The sequence below is a fragment of the Spermophilus citellus genome (assembly GCF_964194105.1).
Source record: "Spermophilus citellus genome assembly, chromosome: 4".
Taxonomy (NCBI): Eukaryota; Metazoa; Chordata; class Mammalia; order Rodentia; family Sciuridae; genus Spermophilus; species Spermophilus citellus.
The window spans coordinates 45,107,760-45,129,985 of NC_138185.1; the positions used below are offsets into that span (position 1 = coordinate 45,107,760).

Here is a 22,226-nt window from a genome sequence, read left to right on the forward strand (position 1 = left end):
AAAAATAAGCTGCTTGTCTGTACAGATTCTTCCTAGTTGTTTCCTGGATTTTTTTCTTTCTTTCAGTACTGTTTAAATCCTGCCTTCCTAAATACAAAAAGAAGCTGATTTTTTTTTTTTTAAAGAAGAAAAGGAACTTAATTCCTAAAGAAACCAGACCATAGGCTGACCATGTTTTCATACGTAGTTTCATTACTTCTAGCATTTGAAAATATCCAATAAGTAAAAGAAAAAACTAAAGAAAAATCCACATGAAATGATTAAAAAGCTTTTACTGTAGAAAGGATTTTGGTGAAGTTCAGGAAAAAGATAAATGCATCTTTTATGTTCTCCCATAGGAGAATAACTTTCCTTCCAGCATTTCACACTGGCACGTTTGTTATGACTTTGAGAACATGATCCCTAACTTTTTCTTATGTCTACATGCAACCTAAACAGAACAGATAATTCTAGGAAGACTGGCTGGTCATTAACGTTCAGACCTATTTTTGTCTTTCCCCTTGACTGCATATTTAGTAAAGGACAATCAGATTCTCCTAAGACCTCAGTCAGTATAACCAATCTGACACCCCAAAGTGTGAGGTCCAGTAACAAAAGCAGAAGACAAAAAGGCTTATTATTAGTTCTGTTTTCTTGTGCCCTCAAATGCCCTAATTTTCAAGATAGAAATTAATAACCAAGTCTCTTACTCCCTTGGATGAATTTATACATTTAATATTAAATTTACTTATTAATGGTCCTACAGGTGAGAGTCTTGAAAATACAGCTGTATGTTTGTGTAGTAAACAAAGCAAAACAAAAAAGTATGCTTGAAATACCAGTTAAGTTAAATGAAACAGATCAGTTTTTCTGCTTGAGAATGTAAGTAATACATCATAATATTAATAATGTTTTCATTCTTGTGCTACTTTAAGCTTTCATTATTTAGTATATGGTACCTTCAGTGTTTTTACGTATGCTCTAAACCCCTAGGCTAAGTTTAACATGTTGGGTGTTATGAGTAAACTTTTTTTGTACTTAGCACAGAGATAATATTCTAGATAAAATTTATAATTCCATTGTTCATTAAATTTGGGAAACAATAGGACAGCATCATTATGAAGATTCATGATATATAGCAGTATACCAAAGGCTCCAAGAAGACTGATTTTAGAGACTCCATTAATAGTTTAAGCTTAACTTGTCTTCATTTACAAAACTTTGAAAGGGGGCATCATTTTTCACAGCACACCTTATAAAACAAGTCAAAACTCAACTACAACACTCAAACCAGTTTAAGGAACTAATAATGGTATAATTGAAACTAAATGTTATTGGTAAAAATGACTTCAGAAAAATAGTCACTGTAAGTTAACTTTGCAATGTTTTTAATAGCTTTTGGTATAACTGGCCACTATTGAGAAGGTAAAGATGTTTTGATGTTAATTCAAGCATATCCTGATTTACAAGGAATGAACATATTTAAGACTGGAAAAGAACAAACGTTTTATCCACTTACTGTGCACCAGGTATTTTTCTAATATAATTTTGAAATGTGCTGTCAAAGAATTGGCCTATTTTACGAGCAAGGAAACTGAAAAAAAAAAAAAAAAAGGTTAAAATACACAATCACTAAGTGGCAGTGCTGGAAACTGAATTCAAGACTGACTTTGAAAACAGTAAAAAGTTATAGGTTTCATGAATGCATAACATCAGAAAACTATATCTGAAAAATTACTGCAGACTGTAACCTGAAAAATAAGTCAAAAAAGTCTGCAGGTCCATCTAAAATAGATGCTAAGCATAACCTCAATTACATTTCCTAATGCATGATATAGACAAACATTAGGAAAGTTTGGAGTCAAGTGAAGAAATCCGGCATTTAAAAAATGCATTTACTTGCAATTCCTCACCCCTACCTAATCAAGAGCATTTTAAAAATGATTCAAAAAAGTAGCCATCAAAAATCCCAAATAATTCCTTGCTGGTGAATATAAAAACTTCCAGGAGTCTCAAGAGTTCCAAAAACACTTTTCAATACGAAGAAAACATCAGGATTCACTCTCATCCACATCCTTATCTGGATCTTGCTGAGCAGCCTCCTTTTCCTGTTGCTGTTTCTTCCAAAGTTTGGCCATGGCCAAGAGCTTGAGGTTAGGTTGGTTGGCAGCATCTTCTGGAAAGATGTAATCATAGTATTCTTCCCATCCTGCATCAGACTATAGAAATAAAGCAAATTAAAAGGCAAGAAAACATTTGGCTTAAATTTTAGTTAAAGCAGAGAGTTTTTACTGGAAACCCAGAGTTCTAACTCAACTTGTCTTCATTTACAAAACAATATCAAAATCTACTACAAAAAACTCAAAAGCCAAGCCTGAAAGAAAGGACATGAATAAGCAGCTGCTAGGTTGGTGTTGCTGGAGTTGTAGCTCACCAAAATGGGAAAATCTGGTGGAAGAAAATTCTGCTCCACAGTCAACCAAGAAGATAGTGTCTCTAACTACATTTTGCAGTCTTATGTTTAAGATTTACACTTTTAAAGATTTTTTACTTCACATGTATCTAACAGCAAAAGCTATATACCTGTGCATTATTATTATAATTCCTGCCCCTTACATCCTTACCTCCAACTGACTACTGATTTCACTTGCCAAAATTTGCTCTTCTAGGCCCCACTTCTACCTGCACTTACTTAGCTTACAAAAACAGCTTTCTCACAGGTTTTCTTTATGCAATCTAAGACTCTTAAGCTTTCCTGTATGAAATAACAGCAATCTTGTTATGTCATTTTCTATAAAAAGCTTTTAATAAATTCCCACCAAACTCTTTCCTATGCCTACAAAACTTTGTCTGGATTAGCTCCACTTGGTGAGTTTATTTCCCTCCACATTGACTTCCTACTTTAGAAATATCACATTTTATATAGTTCCTGGACTCAACTGTACCCCAAAAGCTTTTGCCAATCCCCATCCCAATCCTCTACCCTGGCTGTCCTTCCTTAGTAACCGGACTGCAAGTGACTCTTATTCTAGGCTGTGTGCTCCCATTCTCATGTTGTATATATGCCAATTGCACAAACTTTAAACTTATACATTTCTACTCATGTAACACATAGCTTCAAGGCTCAGCTCTTACCCCATCATCAGCCTGGACCTTTCTTCTCTTCTTGACTTTTTCTGGCATGAGTTTGTCTACTCTCTCCTTATCTGATGCTGTTCCAAATTCATCTTCAAAGCTTCGCCAGGATTCTAGCAGCATAAGTCTCTCTTCCTTTTCTTCACAGTTTCGCATGGTTTTGTTAGCCTCTTCATAAATCTGTCTACATTTAGCCACACTTCCTTCTTTCCCTGAAGACAACTCAAACTGAGCAAAACTGATCCATACCTTAAAGAAAATTATTAAGGAATCAAATTAGCAATGTCATCTAGATGGCAGTCATAATAATAATAAAGCAAATTTCTAGTTCATGATATCTGAATATGATATAGTCATTTCTAGTGTTTCACAGAATACATTGACTATATGAGTCAATGTAAGCATGGAAGTAATTTGTTTCTATATCTGATAATAACCATGAAAAGAAGAACTTTTTCCAATCTCATGATATCCAAGATATTCACATGCAGTATAAACATATACATTGTATAAGTTTAACATTCACAAGTCCTCTTGAGACTTGGGTTCTCATTAAAAGCAAAGAAATAATTTAAAATAAATTTTCTTTTTTTCCTATGGTACTGGAGATTGAACCTCATGCATGCTGGGCAAGTGCTCTACCACTGAGTTACATCCCAAGCCTTTCTAAAATTTTTACTTGGGATAGGGTATCAATAAGGTGCCCAAGCTAGCCTTCAAGTTCTGACCCTCCTGCCTCAGCCTCCCAAGTACATGAGATTACAGATGTTTATCACTATGTATAGTTAAATTAAATTCTCTAATAAAAAAATACACAAAGTATTTTTTTTAGGACTGCTGATTCAAGCAAAATCAAAGATCAACAACAAATCACAGGATACCTTGACATGTTGTGTTCGCTGAAGCAATTGTCGATAAAGATTTCTTGTTCTTTCTGTTTCTTCCTGTTCAATTTCAAAATCAATATATGATTTCCAAAGCACCTAAGAAAAACAATAGGTCAGTCTTAACATTTACAAAGCAGATGCACCCATCCAAAGCACAAATTACCTATACTTTAATTTACATTCAAGAACAGAACTTATGCTAAGAAGTTAATTGACAGCAAATGAATGAAATAATATCTGCATTTATAAGCTTGCTAAAACTCGGCTAGAATTCTAGACTACAGGCCAAAAGACCATGGATTCAGTTTTAGATTCTCCTTTGGAGTTTTTCCAGAATGTTCAATTTAATCAAGAACTGAGAAATAGCAAGTGTCTCCCAGGTACTTTTATGATTCTGCCACATGCAATTAATCATGAGGGAGAAAACTGGCCCAAATTAGCCAGTATGTCTTAACCTTTACTGTAAATTCCTTGTTATTTGAGTTAAACTCAACAAGCATTTATTGAATAGGTGCCTACCAGTCAAGCACAAGGATAAATTAACTGGCCTGGACATGTGGGAGCAGCAGTCTAGTGGAAGAATTGAGGCTAAGAGATGGAACCAGAGATACAAAGCACTGTCCTGATGTGGTCAGTGGGGCCTGAACCATTAAATGTAGGGTCATGTTAGGTCAATACTGACAAAATGGCCAAGTGAGTTGTGACTCTAGTGTCACTCAAATCAGTCCTATAGTCTGGCGCCACCATGTGGCTAAAGCTTAACTACTGAAAGCTGGCCAGGACAGCAGCAGTTATAATTCTAGACACGTTATGGTTTGGTTGGAGCCTCTTTTATTGGTCCGATCCAGGCAAAACTGTACTAGAACAGGAATGTGCAGTCCCCACCTCTATTTCTCCTGTTCTCCACATAGGCTACCTGCTGGCTGTTTGCTTGCCTGGCCTTCTCTTCTCTTCCTTTCCAGGCTTGAGGAAGGGAGGAAGAGAGCTCATCATCCATGCCATTATATCCTAATTCATTCTGGGTGTCTACTGTGCTCTGGTAGCTAGCTAGAGGCCTTCATTTTCCAACTACCCTCACCCCCACCCATCTTCCTATCCTACAAACAGAAAAATCCTAATCTGAGTAGAAAAGATTGTGGCTAGTCAGATCATGTTTATATTCTAAAACACACACTCTCTCTCTCTCTCTCTTAGATGATTATCTAAAGGAATACTAGAGAAGTCTCTAGAACAAAATATATGCAACTTGAGATCCTCACCTCTGGCATGTCTAAGCGTGGTTGGCTGATGGCTAACTCATAAATGGCCCGGGCTCTTTCAATATCACCAAGGATTGTCTCTAGTTCTGCAAATTTAATCCAGGAGGTACAATTTTCAGGCCCAAATTCCAGGAACTTTTCATAAAGCTTCCGGCATCTGTCAAATTCTCGAAGCTGCAGCTCCAATTCTATGTAGCCTTTAAATAACTTGTTCTTTGGACATTTGCCTATAGAAGTTCCCTGAAAAATAAAATGATCAGATGACTGCAATACCTCAGTGGGTTGCACAATCATTTCAACATGGCAGTCCATAATATTGCTCTGTGGTATAACACTGTTCACAGTGGCTCTTGACAAAAGACCAGAAGACTCTTCTCTAGCTCAACCAGCTGACAAGATGGCCTGTGCTCACTGGTACCTAATCCACTATTTTGGACTTTGAACTTTCTCAGAAAAAATGGATATTAAAACCTCCTTCAAATAATAAGCTAATCAAAGAGTGAAACTAGACTTGCTGTCCACAGCCAAGGTAATAGTAGCTTATCTGAAGAGAAATCACAATTAAATATAGTATTTGATCCTATTAAAATTTCAGAACAATTTTTAGGAGGAAGATGCATTTAATACACCAGAAGTTTGCACAGGACCAGACTACTGCATCTAGTCTGAGGGCAGATCTAGCAATTGGTAGCTATAGATATTTCCAATATTGAAAGAGAATGTTCACTTGCCCTAGGTAATAAGAATAATTTAAGCATCATCATCTGACGAGTTTTTCTTAACATGTCCCAGTTTATGGTGATAGGAATTTCTGTTGTTGTTTTTAGTAGAGCAGGAACTGTACAACTTGTAAGCATTAAGATTTTAAATTCTTTCTCAAGAAACTTCATGAGGCATCTGATCCTTTTTTACTTACCAAAGCTCTTCTGGCAAATGGTAAATTTTTCTGTCTTATTTCAAATTGTGCATAATATAACCACATTTTGGCAAACGTGAACTAGGAAACAAAAGCATAAAAATATTTAACTGAAGAAATTCATTTAAAGTAAGTTGAATTAAAGAAAATTTAAATTAACAAAAGGCTATTGGCAGTTAGATTTTCCTGAAACTTCTGAGGCAGGATGTATTTTGCTTACTTACAAGTAAAGATTTCACAACAGTTACAAACATCATGATTCAGATACTTTACTGTACTTCATGACACTGCAGCCTCTCCTTGAATAGGCCTTGTTTTGTGGGCCGCTTGTATGTAGACAGAACATCCTATGTCTATTCTGAGAAGATAATTTGGCCAATACTTCAACAGCAGGAAAGACTTTGTTTCTTGTGCTAGGAAACATGGCAGAGGTAACATCTCAACCATCTCTAGAGAAGCAAGGGATGCACTCAATTATCAACAAACACAGTTCTGTGTCTCTCACATATGTTGTGTGAATTCTTGTCAATGTCTTCCTTTCTACTCAGCCTATTCAAATTACCCAGCCTCTGAATTTTTACATTATCTATATTATTAATTTGTTTCTCAATACAGGTTATCCTCTGTGTAATCTCATTCTTATTTATGTTTTCCATGGTGTCTAGTCCAGGGAAATAATCACTAAATGTTATTTCATCCTATCATTTCACAAGTAATACATGAGAATTTTGTCCTGGTTGGAGTTGAACACTTTAGAGCAAGCATACCTTTTTGTGAGGAATTAGTTCCAAAGAGGCTTGATACACCTGTCTTGTCCTTTCAGGATCCTGTATAAAAATTTTTCACAAAATTTTAAGTTTATTGCTAACATTAACTTCACTAGTTACTAATTTTACCAGTAAAAATGTACACACTCAACACTGAATATGTTTTCTCCAGTGACTATTTTCAAACCCTGATTTCATTTATGATTAAAAATGGCCAAACTTTAAGAAATCACCAACAATACAGACATCAAACTCCATGAGTGTTCTTTGTAGAAAGACTCTGCCTGACAGGAGAAAGAAAGATGTTTTATGTTCTCAGATCAATAACAGGTTAATCTTTACCTGTTAACTCACATACATGACCAATTTCTATAAATGTCATTTAATTTTAACCTCAAATAAAATCATATAATCTTGGGGCTGGGGATATGGCTCAAGCGGTAGCGCGCTCGCCTGGCATGCGTGCGGCCCGGGTTCGATCCTCAGCACCACATACAAACAAAGATGTTGTGTCCGCCGAAAACTGAAAAATAAATATTGAAATTCTCTCCTCCCTCCCTCCCTTCCTCCCTCTCTCTCTCTCTCTCTTAAAAAAAAAATCGTATAATCTTATGTGAGCTATATTTGTGGAAAAAAAAACCATAAATTATAGGAAACTATATAAAATTAATATATATAATTAACCTGAGGGCTGGTTCTTTATTCCCTTTCAAGTTCCAAACATTATCTTATTTTCAGGTTTTAAAAACAAACAGTGGGGGCTGGGGATGTGGCTCAAGCGGTAGCGCGCTCGCCTGGTATGCGTGCGGCCCGGGTTCGATCCTCAGCACCACATACAAACAAAGATGTTGTGTCCGCCGAGAACTAAAAAATAAATATTAAAAATTCTCTCTCTCTCTCTCTCTCTCTCTCTCCTCTCTCACTCTCTCTTAAAAAAAAAAAAAACAAACAGTGGTTTAGCATTTGCCTAGCATGTGTAAGGTCCTGAGTTCAATTCCTAATGCTTCAAAGAAAGACAACACACACACAGAGACACACACTACCTAAACTTTTCCCACAACAGGTATAGAGAATTTAAAATTTTGCAGAGAGAATGTATAATTTTATGGCTGAACAGAAGCCTGTAAGAATTTAAAATTAAACTTCTCTGTTTCAAGGATTATAACTATCATCCACTACCCATAACAGACAAGCTATGAGTACACACTCAACACAAGGAAATCATTAACAGCTGACATAAAATTCAATATTTTTACCTTTGCCTCTAATTCTTCATAGAGTGCATAGTTGATCCAAAGATATATGTAGCGCTTCCAGTGCCTCTTCTCCTGAATTGGTGGGACATTGGCAATGGCTCTCTCATAGACCTCACGCACAGTTTCAGCTTCTGCGTCACTTTCCACCAAGCGCAAGTAATCAAACCATGCATCATAATTGTGTGGATTAGCCTAGAAAGATAAGCTGCTTTATCAATAAAGACAAAACCAAAGCTATACTATGTGAGCTGAAAGGAGGCACAGAATGACTCTTTATAGATTAGCACCTTTTCTGTTAGATTTTACCTGTTATCTAATTTAAAAAACACTGTTTCTGAATATGTATAAATAAAAAAATAAAAGGAAACTGGTGAAGGCGATCCCCCACTCGCTGTCTTGACAGGGTCACAGTGAGAAAAAGTGTTGGCAAAGCCGCTCTCCCACTGTCTTGACAGGGTCACAGTGAGGATGAATGCTGGCAAAGCCACACTGGTTGGTGGGTAACCGAAACCATGAGACCCTTTTTTATGTAATTGTGACTTTGCATTTTCATGCTTATGTTTCTCACAGGAGGCATGAGTATGTTAAATGCCAAACAATTAAATTTCAGATGGCTAGAACAGAACAGGTAGTTCATGCCTTGGAAGCTGTTCTGCTACCCACCCCTCAGCATATCAAGGACAAAATAAAAGGCTATTCTTCTATCTTAGTACATTGTGGACAAACCTAATAACAGACAACAATCATCCTCTGAAAAACAAACTCTTTGAGAACTAGTACACCTTGACTGAGAAACAAACTCTTTGAGAACTAGCGTACCTTGACTGAGAAACAAATTCTTTGAGAACTAGTGTACCTTGACTGAGAAACAAAAGAAACTCTCTGAGAAAGCAGCTCAACCAGTTTTATGAGAATAAATTTAGGAATTAATTAAAATAGCTTTATAAGACACAGTTTTAGAATAATGTTAAAAATATTATTTAGATTCTTAAGTTTAGAAATTATTAAGTCTTTAGTTATATAGGTTTCTGATATGCTTTAAGGATGATTCATAAACTTTAGGACATTTTAAATATAAGATTTAAAGGGACTTTTTTAGATGGGAATTTTAGATTAAAAATAAAGTGCAGGTGTTACTTTAGGTTAATGATTAATTAGGAGACTTAGAGTCTGGTTACGTAGTTTGACATTAGTTAATAAGGAAATAACATCTTGGGAAAAATAGTAAATCTTGGGAAAATCTGAAGGATGTAAATTGGTGACATGTTTTATTGATGAATCTGTACTTTGATGATTGTATGGCTGGGGGTCATATCCTGGAAGAATGTAGATCGGTGTGCTCTCAATCATGGTTAAGGAAATGTCATGTCTTGGCAAAGTTTTAAGTTATATAATCAATGACGTATTGTGAATCTATAATGATGAGAAAAATTGTAATAAAAGGGGGACCCAGAGAAAAGCTGCTTTAGCTCTCTCTCTGAAGATTGCTCAAAGGGAACGACTCCTGTCTCATCATTTCGCCGACGCCACTCCTCCTTCGGGACACCCTGGACCCCGCCGGGGCTGGCCCCCCGCGGGAAACCAAAGGAGAGGTTACTGGCTAGGTGTGGCCCTTTCCTCCAGAGTCATCACTCCCAGATCACTACTCAATAATGAGATATCATCCTTATTAAGGTGCACATACATATGACTACATATCACTGGATTTATAATAAAATTACAATGGATTTTTATCATACAATTATGAAACCCTACATTTTCAGAGAATAGTAATTTTTCTTGAAAATACCTTGCTGACCTACCATAGCACTTAACACCAGAATTACTCCTTTGCTTGGAGAAATTTTTTTTTTTTTTTAAAGATAGAGTGAGAGAGAGAGAGAGAGAGAGAATTTTTCAATATTTATTTTCTAGTTTTTGGCGGACACAACATCCTTGTTTGTACGTGGTGCTGAGGATCGAACCCGGGCTGCACGCATGCCAGGCAAGCGCGCCACCGCTTGAGCCACATCCCCAGCCCTGCTTGGAGAAATTTTAATCTAAGCAAAAATAATTTTAAATACACAGCATACCAGTGAAGGAAAATGCTATTATTTTAAATTGAAATCAACACAGTACATAAAGAGATGAGAATAGAATCATATCTATGATACATCTTTTTTCCAGGCAGTTAAAGCTAAAGGGCAATAATGTGCAAAACAGGATTTTAGATACCTACAACTCTTCCATCTTCTTCCAAAAATGAACTCAACTGGTTTCTACATTTCTTTTCAAGTTCCACATACACAATCAGCAACCAATAGATGACTTTCCACTTGTGAATGGTAGAGCAAATCCAATATGGTTTGCCTGCCTTTTCTATCAGCCTCTATATTCTAACTTGTCTGAAATGTACCAGCTGATCACAGATCTTATTAAAAAGAGTTACCACTGATAGTCCTAACTAGCCATTTTTTATGCCAGAGCAGCTAGTACTAATGAGCACTTCAGAATTAACCACCCACACCAGCACCCACCTTCACTTCTTCTTCATACTGGAATCTCCGTTTGCTCACGATGATATCTTCAATACCCCTCCTGTCGCCAAACTTCTTCTCAAAGATGGTATAATTTTTAAAGAGTTCTTGGGCCTCGTGTTTTGGAATTCTATCCAGGGCATACTTATAGATGACTCGTACCCTTTCAAACTAAAAGCAGATAGGATGACTACCTTCCATTACACATTCTCATTCTAGTCATGAAAAAAGAGAGTAATTGTGGTATAAACTATAAGATTTTAAGTTATCAAAATGTCCAAAATAAACCTTTTCTTCTCTCTTTGGTTGAAAGTATTTGTGTCAGAAGCTCTTCTTTGAGCTTCACATTTAATGCTGGCTAGCTAATACTTTAAGTTGGAGGATTATTACAAATCTCAAACTAACCAGGACCCAAACTGAACTTCTTTCTCCCACTCCCAAGCTGGTTCTTTCCCAGTCTTCCCAATCTTAGTAGGCAACACTATAGTCACATGCTAGCTCACATCAAAATCTCTTTGTTCCTTTTCTTTTCTCATTTTCCACATTCATTTCTTCAACAGGCCCTGCCATTTCTACCTCTTCAACACAGTCCTTTTCTTCTCTCCCTGTTGCTGACCTATCTCCATTTCTAACCTGGATTATTTCAAAAGTCTCCCCATAAGTCTCACCTCATTCTACTTTTGCTAATCCCCCCTCCTCTGCAATATATTCTCTATAAATTAGCCAGAAGTTTTCCTTAAATATTTTAAGTTTTCATATTCGATCACCCACTTTAAGCCCTTCTATCCTTCCCTTTTACAACAGAACCTGGACTCTCCAGCATTTGTGCAAAGTCTCAGCCTAACTCTGTCAAATCTACATTATTTGAGGTACTGTCAGAAATTCTTTTGTATAACTAAGAAAGAGAAGAACTTATTTTGTGGGGAAATATCTGTTTCATTCTGAATTCTGTTCTCTGTTCTGTGACCTTTTGGCTTTTTGCTGTCCAGGTTTTTTACCTTCCTTTAATGAAGCTGCCAAAGAACTCTACAGTTTATAGACATTAAGATTTAAAAGCTTAACTTTCAAACAAATAAAACAAAATTAAGACAATTATAGTGAAATCTATAATCACTCAATTCCCAATCTGCACCTCAGCCATATATGTATGTTATTTTCTTTATGAAATTATTTTTGTCTTTGCAAAACATTTTCTCCAAAGATGAGTAAGAAAAAAATGGAAATGACCTCATTGGGCACAAGATGTAACCTTTTCTAAGATGTTTCACAATGCAATCAAGTTACTGAAGTATACTTACTTCTTTCTGATTTTCCTCAAATTTGGCAAAGGCAACATAAAGGTGTTCATCCATATGTTCATCTCCAAAGAATTCAACAGCTCTCTCATACACTTTCCGTGCATGGGCAAAATAAGCATGTTTTTCTTCAAAGCGGGCATACTTGATCCAGTTCTTCACATCAGGGTGTACAAGGACAAGTACAGGGAAATTAAGGAAATACCAGGAAAGATAACATGGCTTTAAAAAAAATCACATAAATACCAAAACCATAATAAACCCTAACACCCCAATAATTCAAACTACCCTCTAGGGTTGATAACAAACATACAAAGGTGCAATAAAACTCCTCCCTGGCCTTCACAAGGGTATTTGCCTCTATGTGCCCTCAGTGTTTATTCAATATTGTAGTAGTGGGTATAAATAGAAGTTTGAAGCCAAAGAGAAATCTCAATGCTGGTTACTAATCATGTAATTGCAGATAAGTAATTTCATTTGTTTCAGCTTTTCTTCTGTATATATGGAAAACTAATACCAACCACAATAGGTTACTGTCAGTTTTAAATGACAAAAAAATATATAAATCCCTTACCAGTTTCTGGCTAAAAGAACAGAGTCAAGGGCTGAGGGTATAACTTAGTGGTAGAGTACTTGCCTAGCATGCATGGGGTTCTGGGTTCTATCTTTAGTATTGCAATAATAAATTTAAAAAATAAGGGTTTTCAAGATGGTGGGCCAGAGAAGGCAGCATTCTGTGTTGCTCTGTAATCCAGATCTCACCTATTCGGAATACTGCATCTCTGAGAGTGTTAGAGGACCCCAATACAGCTGCTCTCCATAGAAATCAACAACGCTGTGACCCCGCGAAGGGCTCCAGACCTCAGCGTTGGAATAGGACGCCTGGCATTCGAGCAGGACCCAAAACCTGAAGTTCAAGACCAAAGTTCTGGCCCACACAAGGCTCCGGAGTGCCTTAGCAGAATCACCTATCAACACATCTGCAGATCGCCAAGACTTCGCTCAGCTCCCACGCAAGTCACTAAGCTGCTACCTACCCATAGCACAACGCCATCATCTGACTCCCCCCTACCTCACCAGACACCCCGGCGCTGAAAGGAGACTGCCTCCATCTTATTTCAACATTCTCGCCACGTTAGGTGGGGGCAGCTCCCAGATCAGATCTCCAGTGGCCAGATAACAGCTTTCCAACCCCCCCCCTCCCCAGCAGCGGTAATCCAACATAGTAGCTGCCAAACACAGGTGTGCAGTGTGACCACGGAGCTATCCATGGGAGCCACGGTGTGGGAGGTTCCTCAATTGGGAACTGCTAGGGGAGAGGGAGAAGGGGCTAAAGTTTGGAGCCTAATGGAGAAACCAGGAACTAGGAAATCTCCAGGCAAGATAGGGAGATAGCACCAGGTGCTCAAGTCATACGAGTGGTCCCAAAAAGAGACCCATATGCAACAAAATGAAATTAAACCCCTATCTCTCACCATGCACAAAACTCAACTCAAGGTGGATCAAGGACCTAGGAATTAAACCAGAGACTCTGCATCTAATAGAAGAAAAAGTAGGCCCTAATCCCCATCATATCAGATTTGGCCCCAACTTCCTTAATAAGACTCCTATAGCATAAGAATCAAAACCAAGAATCAATAAATGGGATGGCCTCAAACTAAAAAGTTTCTTCTCAGCAAAAGAAACAATCTGTGAGGTGAATAGAGAGCCTACATCTTAGAAGCAAATTTTTAACCCTTCACACATCAGATAGAGCACTAATCTCTAGGGTATATATAAAGAACTCAAAAAGCTAAGCACCAAAAAAACAAATAATCAATAAATGGGCCAAGGACATGAACAGACACTTCTCAGAAGAGGATATACAATGATTAACAACATTTGAAAAAATGTTCATCATCTCTAGCAATTAGAGAAATGCAAATCAAACTATAAGATATCATCTCACTCCAGTCAGAAATGGCAGCTGTTATGAAGACAAACAACAATAAGTGTTGGCGAGGATGTGCGAAAAAAAGGAACACTCATACACTGCTGGTGAGACTCCAAATTGGTGCAGCCAATATGGAAAGCAGTATGGAGATTCCTTGGAAAATTGGGAATGGGACCATCATTTGACCCAGCTATCCCACTCCTCAGTCTATACCCAAAGGACTTAAAAACAGCATACTACAGGGACACAGCCATATCAATGCTTATAGCAGCACATTTCACAATAGTTAAACTGTAGAACCAACCTAGATGCCCCTCAGTAGATGAATAGATTACAAAAATGTGGCATATATACACAATGGAATTTTACTCAGCAATAAAAGAGAATAAAATCATGGCATTTGCAGGTGAATGGATGGCACTGGGGAAAATAATGCTAAGTGAAGTTAGCCAATCCCCCCCAAAAAAAACAAATGCCAAATGTTTTCTCTGACATAAGGTGACTGACTGACCCATAATGGGATAGGGAAGGGGAGCACCTCTTCTAGATGAGAATAGACGAACTCTAGTTAGGGCAGAAGGGTGGGAGGGGAAAGGAGAGGGTAGGGGGTAAGCAATGATGGTGGAATGTGATATTCATCATTATCCAAAGTACATGTATGAAGACATGAATTAGTGTGAACACACTTTATATACAGAGATATGAAAAATTGTGCTGTATATGTGTGATAAGATTATAATGCATTCCACTCTCATGTATTTAAAAAATAAAATCAATTAAAAATTTAAAAACTGCAATGTATTATTAACAAAAATAAATAATATAGTCAATAAATAGTATCTATGTTATTATAAGCTCAATAACTTTAATACTTGAACATGTGATTAAGGGGAGGGGGGAATAACCACACCACATGAAGAAAATTGCCAAAAGAGAAAGTTTTGAATTACCATTTTATTTCCTACCAGAACCTATTTTTAATCTATCTTCCCTGAACAGAGAATTAATTTCCAAAGTAGTAATACATTCAAATATGGTAAAGACTTTAAGAATGTCAGTTCTGAAGCTGCTCTGCTAGGTTCAAATCCCACTTCCATCAATACCTGTAAGATCTCAGTCATGCCACTTACTCAGTCATGCCTGTTTCCTCAAGTGCAGAATGGGAGTAGTTCCTGCATTGCAGAGCTTTGAAGAGGGATTGATATTATTTTTAAAGTGTTTAGAATAATGTATGGCACACAGCAAGTGATATGAAAGCTTTTATGAAACTAATGTTAAAACAAATAGAGACAGAAGACCTTAACATTGCATGATAAAGCTGATTCTTTTTATTTACAGTAGGTAACGTTCTATAAAGTCACTGCAAACACTGAATGCCAAGCCATTACTCCTAGGGAAACTGTGTATACATACACATCTTGTATACATTATAACCTGAAATTCTAAAAATAACTCATCTTAGAAGGTTGTTTTCTTTATTGTACAAGAGAAGATATCGTCCCAAAGTGTTAAGTGACTGACCTGAGATTGCCCACTAAAGGGGTCAGAATTGAGTATCAAGTCCCATCCTAATGTCCCCAGAGCTAGAGCTCCTTGAGAGGCACAGCACTGACCTCTCCTCTCTTCACCATCTGGGCATCACTATTTGCAGCTGAAACATGGAGGCAGAGTACTGCTTTGTTGGACCCAGGGTGGAAATATGCACAGCAAGCAAATCAAATTTTTCACTGCTGTGCACATGTCCAAAAATGATTGTAAAGTACTGTAATTGCTGATTCAGCAATTGCAAATAAATTTCATCAAGAATGTAAACTTCCAACTATGGGATCTGTGAGTAGTGAGGATCATTCTGCTTCTGTTTCTAAGAGTGCTTTCAAGTTATTGACTAATCTTCAAACCAACAGAGTTTTTTTGTTGTTGTTGTGATGGGAATCACTTAGGACCTTGCAACTATTAGGCAAGTGCTCTACCACTAAGCTACACCCCAGCACACACCACAGATATTTTTATTCTGGTTTTAAAGAAGAGGGCATCAGGGTTCAAAGGAGTTAAATTTTGCAGAAAACTGCCTAGCTCAACAAGAAGTGACAGCATCACACAGCTGGTAAACAGTAAACTTCTGGGTGAACTGCAGTAACGGTGCTAATGTCCAACACAAACCTCAAAAAAACAAAAACAGGACTGGCTATAGCAGCAAGGACCTTAGTGTTATCATTTTCTACAAGGAATCAAAACATTATTACTAAAATAGAAATAAACCTAAAGCCTCACTGGAAAGGACTCAACTACCCAGATCACAAATTTTCAGTATGATCAATCTACCCCTACAAAATAAATGTGAAGCTGATGAAAATTCATTTCTGACTTCTGGTGTAATACTAATGGTTCCATGTCCTGCCCATAACAGCTCTATGGGAGGAGTAGCTCCCAGGACAATAACAGTACCACTCATATCTCATTCAAAGGATATATCGTTCATAAATTGTGCGGGCCCGTTCCACCTCTTTGTATCTTAGCTCAAAGTTGATATAGGAGTGCCAAGCTTGCTCCTCAGGCTGCCACTCCATCCAGCGCTCAAACACCTGGCGGGCACCAGCAATGTTCCCCAACATCTCCTCCATGTATGTGTACTTGTACCTTTAATAAGATCACCCAAAAATATCTGTCATGAGAATGACTTAGGGAAAAAATGAGCCTGGACAATTTTTAGCTATTCTTTTATTAATGGAAAGATTCAAATTTTATCTTTCCTCATGGTTAAATCAAACATGTTTTCCACTGAAATATAAAGTTGAAAAAGGATGAACCTTAGAGGGAAAAGTATTTTTTTTAAAAGAGTGCCTACTCCAACAAGAAGTTTCTAATGCATGAAATATTATCGTAATCAAAGTTTTAGTTTTGATTACAAAACTACTTAACATTAGGCTTATGACAATAGATCATTAAAAAGCACTCATAAGATCTTAAAAACAGGATGCAAATTTAATTATGTACAATGTTATAACTATATAAATAAAGGAAATACACAAAATTGGGGAACTTTTCTCGTCTACAAAAGGGTGTTCTATTAGATCAGAAACTTACCAGAACTGGTTGACTCGTGGCAGAGTTGTGATGGCACGGTCCCAGATATTTCGGGCATGATTAACTTGGCGATTCTTCATTTCCATTTCTGCATATTTCAGCCACAGTGTAATATTTCGATAGTCTACATCTAAAGCACGCTCGTATATGGATCGTGCCCTTAAGAAGTAAGATTTAAAGGGTATCAAAAAAAAAGTGCATGTAACATATGTAGTAATTATTTCAAACTGTATGAATTTCATTGAGTGTCTACCATGAGCCAGGTTCTGGTCATAAAATGATGAAGAAATAGCAAATTCTCAAGTATCTTATAAAGTCTTACAGAAGGATAGGCTAGCATGTAACTACAGTACAATATGATAAACATTATCATCAAGATCTGCACAGGAAATAGGGAGAAAGAAATGATGATGTGTGGTGGACATCATCTAGCCTAGAATTCTGAACTTGAAGAGAGTTCCAATGTATCTGGGGCCTAAGGTTGTGAGGAAGAGTACTCCTTACAGGTAGAGATAACAGCCAAGTGACTTGACAAGGAGAAATAATGTACTGAGGGAGTGGCAAGTACACAGGCACACTAGAGAAAAGGGAGCGAGGGGAGAATGCAGAAAGGCTACATAACACCAAGGATCAGGATACAATTTTTATCTTGTTGGTCACTGTTTTTTGGCAGACCACTTTTATCTTAAAAAAATCTCAATAACATATAAATCAGGTGAATCTATAGGCAGACTCTAGGTTTCCGTATCTGCAGTGTGTGCTGGTGGCAAGACATACCTGTGGAACCTCCTCTTGCCACGACCCTCAGGATTATCCATGAAGCAACCCTGAGGCCCTTCACGGGAACCCTTGGGTTCCATGGAACAAATACCAGAGGCATACTATTTTATTTGTGCTTTAAATTTTTCTGTTCTTTTTTACCTGTCAAATTATGACATCTTTACCTACAAAATTATACTCTCAACAACAATATTTTCTATATTTTTATATTTTTAATTTATGGCATCTTTATATTCACAATTATAATCTTAGCAATTTTACCTTTGAATCTCCTTTAGACTTTCTTCCCATTGTGCGTATTTTATCCAGTTACTAATCACCGTCCTGTTTTTTCTTATGTTATCTTCAAAAGTCTGGAAGAAGGCAAAGAGGGTCAATAAAGGGAAACTGACTTAAAATAGGATTACTTTTGCCTATTTTAAGCTTTCTTCTGAAACTGTTGTTCATTTTATTCTTATTTAAGAGAAGTTACATGCTGGAGCCTTTGAGAAATAAGAAACTAAAGAAGTTTATAATCACATATTTCTTTGAGAAAACTGTAGATATAAAAAGTTATTAGCAGAATTGTTGATATTGTCTCTAATCCATGACAACTGATACTTTAATATTGTTAAATATTATTGCTATTGTTGCTCCTCATAAGAAAATGTTTTCAAATATTACCTTTAAGTTCTCTATTGTTGCTCCTCATCAGAAAAATGTTTTCAATTATTACCTTTAAGTTCTCTCAGTAATTCTCAGAATTTCCTATGCAACTCATTGAGAATAACAAATAAGTGGACACAGCAGGATTAGTGGGTTAAAGTAACCCAACATTCTAGAGTGAGGAGGTCAAACCAGATGCCAAAGCCTTCTTGTGGTTCTTCCCCAGGTCCTAACTCTTAACCACAAAAGGTGATACAGACAGAAGTACACAATGAGCCTTGCCAAGCAGACTTCTCTTCCACGTGCCAGTTGTTCTGCCTGTTAAACTTCCACCCATCTTTGGTTCAGCACTAAAAATTATGTCTCTAGTGAATTTAATTTCTTTTAAACAGACAATTCATGGCACATTTTTTTTTTTTTTTGTGTGTGTGTGTGTGTGTGTGTATATATATATATATATATATGTTTCTATAGAACACAGTTATCTGATAACCCAAAAATATATATTCATGTGGCTAGAAACAGAAACACTTCATTACATTTTTATACATTCAAAGCAATAAGGAGCTTTCCAAACCAACCTATAAACTCTTAACATTTAGTGGATGAACTGACCTTCCTTTTCCTTAGTTTGTAATCATTTAATTCTTCTTCATCTGTGATCTTCTGTTGAGGTGGAGGTGGAAGAAGCTCAAGTTCTCTTTCTTTAGCCTCTCGTAAAAGTTGTTCAGCAGTTATTTGTACTTCAGCTGGGGCTTTATTTTTTACCTTTTAAGAAAGAAGACATGTCTATTTTTGGTAGATATTCTTTACACAGGGTATAAGAAACAAGCACAAAGTTTTTAGGATGTGAACTTCCTAAGTATGACTACAAGATGCCCTCTTGGTATGCCATGTTCACATTTCTCCATGAGACTGAATAGGAAAAAATTTTTGATCTGGAATTACACCTACTACAAACAAATAGGTAAAAGTCTCAAGAGAAAAAGGTGGCAAAAATAATTGCAAGTTTTCCCTTTTAGATGACTATAATAAACTGTGAGACTAGGTAAAATTCTCATCAGAGGTATTGCTTTATCAAGAGTTGTATAGTTTCTTACCTAGCATTATGACTTCCATTTACAGAATTCTTTTTTTTTTCTTTTGGTACTAGGTATTGAACTCAGGGACATCCAACCACTGAGCCACATCCCTAGCCCTATTTTATATTTTATTTAGAGACAGGATCTCACTGAGTTGTTTAGCACCTTATTTTTCCTGAGGCTGGCTTTAAACTCGCCATCCTCCTGCCTCGGCCTCCCAAGCCACTGGGATTAAACATGTGCACCACCATGCCCAGCCCATTTACAGAATTCTTAAATTTATTTTAATGCTCTTGTTGATTATTTGGTTTGGTTTTTCATAGCATTTTAAGTCAACTTAAACTTCCTGAACATCATTAGACTCCAAGCTTCTTGAGGTCTTAGAACTGTGTTGTCGAACACAGTGGCTATGAGTTACATATAGTGAGTCTATGTTGAGTTGGCCTATAAGTGTAAAACACTAGTTTTTAAGGCTTAGTATTAAAAAAAGAATGAACGACCTTACTAAACATTTTTTAAATTTATTTTTTAGTTGTAGTTGGACACAATATCTTTATTTTGTTTACTTATTTTTATGTGGTGCTGAGAATCGAACCCAGGGCCTTGCATGTGCTAGGTGAGCACTCTACCGCTGAGCCACAACCCCAGCCCTTACTACACATTTTTATACTAATTACATGATGAACACTTTGAATTCACTGGATTAAATAAAATATATTATTAAAGTCATTTTGCATTTTTAAATGTGGGTATGAAAAATGTTTAAATTATATTTAAATATGGCTATAAATTTTAATATAGCTGGCATTCTATTTCTACTGAACCAGTGATGACAATAAAAGTTTGCAGAATTAGCCAGGCACACTGGGCAGGAGATCTCAAATTCACCACCAGCCTGGGCAAGTAAGCAAGATTCTGTCTCAAAATAAAAATGGTTGATGATGTGGCTCAGTGGCAAAGCACTTGCCTAGCATGTGCAAAGCCCTAAATTCAATTCCTAGTACCTCAAAAAAAATTGAATAAGAAATATTCAATAAAAATTAATATTTAATGTGATGCATGGAGCAATGATGATGATGATGTTGATGATAATTTGTATTTAATGAATACAAGTGCTTTATATGCAGTATCTCTGAAATCCATCTAGACTGATATCTGAAGGTCAAGCTTAAGAAAGCCCTATGGGTTGGAAAAACAAATAGGAGAAAGAGTATCTGTACTGGTTTAGGACAAAGACTGCCATATATTAATAACCAGTATCAGCCATCCTTGAAAATAACAGATAATAAATCTACAATTAACTTATTTAAATTGTGTCACTAAGCAACTCCTATTATCTACTCTCATTCCCTCCAATATCAATTGGGCTAACTCTCACGCAGCCTTCAAGTCCTCAGCCAAGTTTACTCTGCAGACCGGCCTACACAACCCTTTTGCTTGAGTAACATTTAGCAAGACTGCCACCTCACATTTACTCGTGTTTTGAGTAGTGCCAACTGCCCGTTTAGGGTGAATTCCAGCACCTAACACTGTGCTTGGCTCGACAAATATTTGCTGAACGACCCCACCTTGCCCTGCAAGAATTACTTCCAGAACGAGGGCTATGCCAATCAGTGCAAGTCGTGCTCTAGGGAGCAAGACCCCTAGTCTCAACACCGATAGCCCCTTCCCCTAGTTTCCCCTACGGACTCTCCCAGAGAGGGCCTGTCCCCCAGACAATACCCTCTTGACCCGGGCACCACCGGGGCTGCGGGGGGGGGGGCTCTTTCCCGGACCCCCTCCCACAAAGCCCCTCTATCGCCTACCTTGGCCACTTTGGGAATGCGCTGTTTCCCGGCTGCGGTGGAGGCCGCCATGTCTGCAGCAGCTGGCTTCGGGAGATTCCCTGCCCTCACCACACCCCAGAGATCACCCCAGAAAGCTCGCCAAGACCACAAAGCTTTCCGACAACAAACCGGGTGCCGGAACCGGAAGCGGAACTCGCTGGGCTGACCTTTGGCCTTCCTCACGCGCCGTGACGAATGCGGCGCCGTTTCCGTGGTAACCAGGCTGCGCGTCCTCTTTGGAGCTGTGGGTGGAGTGCGGCTTCTTGGAGTTGCCGGTAAGGTGGGTAACGCTGGCTTGCCCCCCAGGCACGCAGGGTCTGGGTCCATCTCCGGGACTCGGTGGATTTATCCAGCCGTGGTACCCTGCAAAAAAGCAGGAACCAAGCCCGGATCTGGATGCTCGAGGGTGAGGTCAGAGGGGGCAGGTGAGGAAACTACCATTCCCAGCGTGCTCATGGACAGCTGCCGCGTTGCTTGGCTGATCGCCGCCGCGGGGCATTCTGGGTTTTGTAGTCTCCGAGGTCTTTCCCCTCGTTTTTGATTTCCCAAAAGTTGTATGGAAATAATGAATTCGGAAGATTTGGAATTTAAGAAAACAGGAGGCGTGTTGAAGTCAGACAGTAGGAAAAAGTGAAAATACCTCAGTAGACTAACAAACCACCTAGCCTTGTTTTAGAAACTGATGTTTAAATACATGATTTAAAATTTTTAGCCTCAATGTATTCAAGTATAAAATGAATTTAGTAAAACTTATTTCCCTAGGATTAAGGAGATAATCTATATAAAATGCTTAGTAAGTGCTAGCTGGTATAACACTTGACCTGTTTTCAATATCAGAGTAATCAAGCCATTATTAAGAAAAAAAA

The 22,226-nt window shown here is 37.6% G+C and overlaps 2 protein-coding genes across 2 annotated transcripts in view; one reads left to right on the forward strand and one right to left on the reverse strand.

The window, feature by feature from the left end:
- Positions 1-784: 784 nt before the first annotated feature.
- CRNKL1 (crooked neck pre-mRNA splicing factor 1) lies at positions 785-21,524 on the reverse strand. Its single transcript, XM_081290917.1, has 14 exons — positions 21,340-21,524; positions 19,068-19,220; positions 18,069-18,160; positions 17,028-17,186; positions 16,414-16,580; positions 12,014-12,192; positions 10,716-10,886; positions 8,200-8,391; positions 6,944-7,003; positions 6,177-6,257; positions 5,261-5,500; positions 3,996-4,097; positions 3,115-3,363; positions 785-2,198 (listed from the first exon to the last, which is right to left on the reverse strand). Exons 1-14 carry the CDS (start codon positions 21,388-21,390, stop codon positions 2,031-2,033), a joined length of 2,064 nt encoding a protein of 687 aa, XP_081147043.1. The 5' UTR covers positions 21,391-21,524; the 3' UTR covers positions 785-2,030.
- Positions 21,525-21,584: 60 nt separating this feature from the next.
- Positions 21,585-22,226, forward strand: part of CFAP61 (cilia and flagella associated protein 61) — a gene marked incomplete at its 3' end in the record, with an annotated part of 257,071 nt that continues 256,429 nt past the window's right edge. The window contains exon 1 of the mRNA XM_081290916.1: positions 21,585-21,635. The remainder of the gene's footprint in view (positions 21,636-22,226) is intronic.